Source organism: Argopecten irradians, chromosome 14 (assembly GCF_041381155.1).
Source record: "Argopecten irradians isolate NY chromosome 14, Ai_NY, whole genome shotgun sequence".
Classification (NCBI taxonomy): domain Eukaryota; kingdom Metazoa; phylum Mollusca; class Bivalvia; order Pectinida; family Pectinidae; genus Argopecten; species Argopecten irradians.
This window is the reverse complement of record NC_091147.1, coordinates 34874305-34881148: the sequence shown is the minus strand read 5'-3', so window position 1 is coordinate 34881148 and position 6844 is coordinate 34874305. Positions and strand designations below refer to the sequence as shown.

At 33.3% G+C, this 6844-nt stretch overlaps 1 protein-coding gene across 1 annotated transcript; it reads left to right on the top strand.

The window, feature by feature from the left end:
* On the top strand, window positions 1-4854 carry LOC138307584 (uncharacterized). Its single transcript, XM_069248387.1, has 4 exons — window positions 1-356; window positions 1659-1685; window positions 3407-3859; window positions 4222-4854. The coding sequence occupies exons 1-4, from the start codon at window positions 299-301 to the stop codon at window positions 4671-4673; spliced, it is 990 nt and encodes a 329-aa protein (XP_069104488.1). The 5' UTR covers window positions 1-298; the 3' UTR covers window positions 4674-4854.
* Window positions 4855-6844: the final 1990 nt, after the last annotated feature.

Genomic DNA, 6844 nt, shown 5'->3' with positions numbered 1-6844 from the left:
CAACAACGAAACTTTTTTAACGCATCATTTTAGTAGGGAGATACTTCCTCGTGTGTACCGATGATCTTACAATGAAATATACATTGTGCATCAAAGCACGAAATTTGATCGGATACGAATCTTGATTATTCAACATCATGGTTAACAAAGCATAAATTAATCCAGCAACAGCTTCAATGAAAACAATTATTTTTATGACGTAAAACTAGCTTCTCTAATTCGGGATTCTTATTGGAGGAGGTTTGTATATAAAGAAGGTACATGAGATGCTTTGGTATCCGAAGGATCCGTCGCCGAGATGGGGATACTTCGGACACGGCTCACTGGATGTCTGATCCTTGTAATAGCATTGTGGGGTAAGTACGATTGTTATCTGTTCTTATCTGGCCATTTCCTCCTTCAAATATTCTGACATCTGTATTTCATGTTTAGTCTTCCTATTCAGAACACATGTGATTTTTCGTTGTTCTAATGGCGAGACATTGGACATTATTTTAGGCACAAATGACTTAGAGTAAATACAAACTGAAAAATAGTAATCGAAAATGATGACAAACTTTTTCTTTGATCGTCAATATAATTATTTGAACACTGGGTTAAACATAAGCACTATAAATGGAATTGTATCATTGACTTTATGGGTAATTGAAAAAAAATCCTCCTATGGACATGTACATGTAATTTTGGTCAATAAACTAGCGTTTGCGGTATAAAATCGTTGACCTTGGTAGATTTAAATATGAGAGATCAATATGTTAAGAGTTAGCCGTCAAGGTGAGACATTCAATTCTTCAGCCTGTACAGTCTATAAGCAATCATCGATGATGCTAGCGTATATTTTGTTAGGCGACTTGTGTGGAAATTTTCATTTTTTTCCTTCATTCAACAAGATATTTACTTAATATACACAATAATTAATAATCATGTAGAATTCGCAGATTACATTACTATGCATACATTGTTTAACGCGGAACATGAACAGTTCATGTTCAAATTATTTTCTTAAATACGATGGGAAAATAAGTTTCTAACAGCATTAGAATGATAATTCCTAGCTATAATCATGTCACATGTTTTGGAATCTAACATATTGTTAATATAAGTATTTTGTCCAATAATGTTTCAAATTAGTCAGATCTCGGATATTGTCGACGCAATAGAAGTTTAAAATTGAAACTTTAATAAAACTTCTCTTTCAACCATATAGTCTTCTTCAGAGTTAAGCTCTCTCTATTGTGATGAAGATTTCGTTTTGCCATTTTAATAGTCGACATCAACTCTGTAATTGCATAAATGAAATGTGTAATAAAAAAAATTGCAGCTCTAGAATTTTAAAATGAATAACGTTTTAAAATATCAAACCAAAATCCTATGTTCGAAAAATGTAAGGAATCAATTCACATTGTATCTACCAAAAGATTTACACAAATACATATTTGCTCTGTATAATACATGTACATAGCAGAAATCAGTTTCGCGTTAACGTAATTCCGTAGCGTTTTATTTTGTTTTCTTATAAGTTTGTTTTAATGTTTCACGATATCGTAATTTCGTAGCGTTTTATGCTGTTTTCTTATACGTTTGTTTTAATGTTTCACGATATCGTAATTTCGTAGCGTTTTATGCTGTTTTCTAATAAGTTTGATTTACTTTTTCAGCGTTATCAGATGGGAAATCAAAACGAGGTACGTAAGGAATATTTTGTATATTACTTTATATAACTTGTTTCTTATATACTTTATTCATCAAATCTCTTATCTTAAAGATGCTACACTGCTGACGATTTTTCTATCAAAAACAAGAACAGACGAATTAGAAGCTTTCTTCAGTTACAAAAGTTACGTACTTTACACCATTACCACCAATGCAAAGTTTGAACCTCTTATTTTACTTCAAGATAAGATATCAAAAATATGGTTAATTGCGTCCAGAAACAAATCAATTTCACTGTGCCCTATATGGAATGAAGAAATGTTAACGCATCAACCAAAAGCAGAACAAGTTATTTTATATTTTTCCCCTGTTAATTAGATATACATGTACATGACTAGTACAAATTATTGTTCAAATGATATTGTTTATTCTCTATCGGCAGTGGAGCATCTTTACATAAAGATATAATTATACAATATGTTATATAAAATAATACATATAATGTGATAAATACAGTATGAAAATATTTCGTTCGAAATAATGTTTCTTAATCCCATTGCAATTTACTGTACAAGAATATATTTTCCAATTCCTGAACATGTGGAATGATGGCGGTGAAAATTGAAAATGTAAAAATTGTCGTGGAAGGTTATCAAAAATTTCTTTATTAATGTTTAAAATTGGATAACTATATGTTTGTGATAGATTATAACTTGTAAATAAAATTTATGACTTATGACTGCTTATTCATTAAATGATATATTTTCCAATATTTTAGTCATTTTATTTAGAATACAACTTAAAGAGGTAACTGAATTTCTATCATTTCCTTTCGTCGTATTTTTTCAAATAACTACAAAACTGTTTTGCTGTTTGAAGAAGTGGGTTTATCACTTCCGTAAAAATAATACCGAATAGAAATCAAGATGGGCGGTAACGATTTGGAAACGTGTGTTAAAATTCAAATATTGAACATAGCTAAGTTGGTCCCACATTTTAAACGAACCAACGTTAGTCCAGATTGTAACGTCGTGGCCCGTGCACTACGTGACTTCCGTAACTCGTGACGTCTTTCCGAACTCTCTCACGAAAGGGTGAAGAAATTTCCGACTTCCGTTCGGCAATGATCGTAACTTCTATTGCGACCAGTTCAAAATCAAAGCATCGCTCAAGGGAAAGCAAAGACGATAAGAAATATTCAAAGACAGAAGGATCGCTCAAAGGAAATCAACAAAGATAAAAAGTACTCAAAAGAGAAGGATCTCTCAATGTAAAGCAAAGAGGAAAAGAAACGAAACATTCTATAGAGAATCAAACGAAATCAAGACTTATTCAACACTGGAAACAAAACCACTGATGGAAATTTCAATGAAAGTTATACTTTGTATCTATAGACCATAGGTGTTGTTATACTCGATGAAACATCGGGAAATTGTGGTAAGTCGGACACTTATTTGTCCGCTGTATAACAAGACATGACACTAGAGGAAAACTTAACTACATGTGCATGTCAACGCCAGTCCTTCACAGCAATGCGTCTTGGACTTAAAAAAAAAACTTACTTATAACTTTGTCCGCACTGTACAATTACCCTTTCGCTCGTCCCTTGCCATTGATTATTATGTATGACTTATTTTCGTTTTAATATATTTTAATGAAACATATTCAATCATAAAACCGCAGTCAAAGGGGAATTGTATTTAAGTTATATGTTATTTTGTTGTATACTAATCGCCAGCAATATTTTTTGTAGGAGGCAGATTGCGCACAATAAATACTCCGAAACAGATTCCAACGTATTTATACACCAAACTGAACAGATATGGCTATACCCTGAATCGTAGGAAAACTTTCGAATTTGCAGCGAAGGCGTGCAACGATGTCCATGTTGCTTTAATGGGCCGAGGTGGCGAAACGGGCAAACTATACGAAATTGTCATAGGAGGCTGGCAAAATTCTCAATCCGTAATCCGAATACGGAAGCAAGGACCCCAGGTTGACGTTAATCGTGGGAGGTACCTGGACTGTCATAAGTACCTACGATTCAAGATCACGTGGTATAACGGCGAAATTAAGGTCCTGCGCCTAGTTTACAACAGTTGGAGGACATTTCTGAAGTGGAGGGACCCAATACCGCTACGCGTAAAATCTATTGGCGTTTCTGGTGGCTTATGGGCGGATGTTACTTGGCAAGCCAAGATACTAGGTAGGATTTCGTGTTTGAAAATTGAAAACACGCTTATATACGAGGGAACTCATTTTAAAAAAAATTGTAATTGTTATTAGACATTAATTTACACGAGAAGCGAGTTAGGTGCACAATATTGTTCTTATAATGAACTATGATTGTTTGTTGTTATTTGTGAGCGGTAAGCTGCAAGTAATATCAAGTAGAATAAAATGTTTTTGAATAACAAATCCTAATGAGAAGATTCATATTGATATATATAAAATAAATATAATGAAACATATTCAGTTATAAAACCGCCGTCAAAGGGGAATTGTTTTGAAGTCATTTGTTATTTTGTTGTATACTAATCGCCAGCAATATTTTTTGTTCTTTGGTAGGAGACAGATTCCGCAAAATAAAAACTCCGAAACAGATTCCAACGTATTTATATACCAAACTGAAGAGATATGGCTGTACTCTGAATAGTAGGCAAACTTTCCAATTTGCAGCGAAGGCGTGCAACGATGTCTATGTTGCTTTAATGGGCCGAGGTGGCGAAACGGGCAAACTATACGAAATTCTCATAGGAGGCTGGCAAAATTCTCAATCCGTAATCCGAATACGGAAGCAAGGACCCCATGTTGAAGTTAATCGTGGGAGGTACCTGGACTGTCATAAGTACCTACGATTCAAGGTCACGTGGTATAACGGCGAAATTAAGGTCCTGCGCCTAGTTGACAACAGTTGGAGGACATTTCTGAAGTGGAGGGACCCAAAACCGCTACACGTAAACTCTATTGGCGTTTCTGGTGGCTTATGGGCGGATGTGTCCTGGATAATCATAAAATAACGTAGGGATATCAAAAAGGAAAATATTAAATGATACGTAGAGGTAAATGTTGATATATGTATTTCCGACATTCTTGATAAGCAAAATTTCATGATTCTACATTTCTATAATGTCTATCTCTCTTAATGTGCTAAAATAAAGTATATGCTGTATTATCAAAATAAAAGCTATGACATAATCACTATAATGTTCGTGTTTTTAAGCAAACCTTCAATAAAACGATGAATACGGCATTCTGCCGGATATTTCATCAATCAGCGTTGAATATCCTTCCGAAACCGATGGTATAGAAAAAAAAAAGTTGTCATTATTTCAGAAAGACGCACGACTCCATCCTTATCAAATCTGCCTCATTATTTCTGAATCATTGAATCATTGCGCATTTAGAGTCAAATTGTATGTGCTGTAATTACAAGAACTTTTCATATGCTATTCACCATCAAAAGTTACCAACATTTTGATAATTACAATACTTTCAATGCAAAGTTTTTTTGTATTAAAAGTACAAATAAGAGCTGAAAATGATTTTGACAGTACTGCTAAAAAGCATTAAATCTACATCATGAACATACGGTCAGACCGGGAAATTAAATTGTGGTCTACAATTTTATTTCTCATTTTTACAGTGTTATTAGCGATTTCTGCAGGTTTGTTTCCATCTCAACATACATAAGGCATATAACTGACGTTTTTTTATTCAACATACATGTTTTTTCCGGCCATTTGAATGATTTTCACAGCTTTACTCAAAAACCAATGAGGTTTTAATTGATAATTGAAGAAAAAAATAAAAAATAAATTTCGCCCATTTTTCAGCACATGTAACTTTTATGTTTAATAGATGGAGTAAGTTTGTTACCCCTATTTCTCGGATACTAACATAGTGCATGTTGCATTTTGGGACTTTCAGGATACTTAGTGATATTTATACGGCATGATAATCATGTATATTATATCACACACCAAATCAAAATAATAGATTAATTAACTGTCTATCGATTGAGAGTATTTCCATCGTTATGGGAAGCCATTTTGAAATTAAATACGTGATAGCTTAATACGTTGAAAATACATAATTTAACTTAATTTCAAAGGATTTTAGCTTCAGTATCGGTCTCAAAATGCAAATTACACAACTAGGGAGAACTCCAAATAAAATAAGATTTTGAGACAATCCCTCCAGTAGTTTCTTAGAAATAGTGGTAACAAACTTCAGCGATTAAAATCCAAGATGGTGGCCTGTTGGTATCTTGTTGACTGATGGGCCCTAAAATACAACAGTATATGCACATCAACGACCCTAGGAGACCTTGCAAATGAAATTTGAGATTATGAGAACTAGCGGTAACAAATTTCCACTATCAAAACATAAGATGGCAGCCGGTCGGCCATCTTGTTGACCGATGGGTCCCAAAATGCAATATGCACAACTAGGACCGTAAGGAAAAATACAAATGAAAATTGAGAAAGATCCCTTCAGCACTTTCCGAGAAATAGCGGTAACAATATTTAACTATCAAAATCCAAGATGGCTATCTTGTGGCCATCATGTTGACCGATCGGTCCCCAAATGCAATATGCGCAACTAGGGCCCTACATATGAAATTTTAGGAAGATCCATCCAGTACTTACTGAGAAATAGCTATAACAAGAGTTCTTAACGAACGGAAGGATGGACGACGGACAACGGACGAAAGGCAATTTGAAAACGCTCTATCTGATGATGATGGGCTAAAAAACTAACTTTATCACTTTTTAAAAATTAAATTGATATCTAATTAATTAAAAAAATTATGACACAATAAGATTTCTCATGTTTCATATTATTACTTTTAAACTTAAATTAAAAATAGTTTTCTACTTAATCTGAATTGTTATACAACTTAAGGTATTCTTATATTTTCGCTTTTTCACACGAAGTTTTTTCACTTAATCACTATCTCAACTTAAAGTTATATAATTATGCCGTAACTGGGCGAAAATTTTGACATGTTATTTTTTTCTGCAATGATTTCTTAAAAACCATCATGTTTAATAAATAAAGCTTTGAAAAGCATTCAAATGAACAGAAAAACATGTTTAATGGCTTATAAACAGTAATTACAAGACAGAATTTTAGAACTGTAAAATTCCTGTTTTTATGCAGAGACAACTTTATAATTACTAATTAC

What these genes read in the sequence shown, in the direction of transcription:
- LOC138307584 (XM_069248387.1), top strand. Translation starts at nt 299, where the DNA reads ATGGGGATACTTCGGACACGGCTCACTGGATGTCTGATCCTTGTAATA. An exon ending in CCTTGTAATAGCATTGTGGG is followed by an intron (nt 357 to 1,658) that starts GTAAGTACGATT and finishes TTACTTTTTCAG; the next exon opens with CGTTATCAGATGGGAAATCA. An exon ending in AGATGGGAAATCAAAACGAG is followed by an intron (nt 1,686 to 3,406) that starts GTACGTAAGGAA and finishes TATTTTTTGTAG; the next exon opens with GAGGCAGATTGCGCACAATA.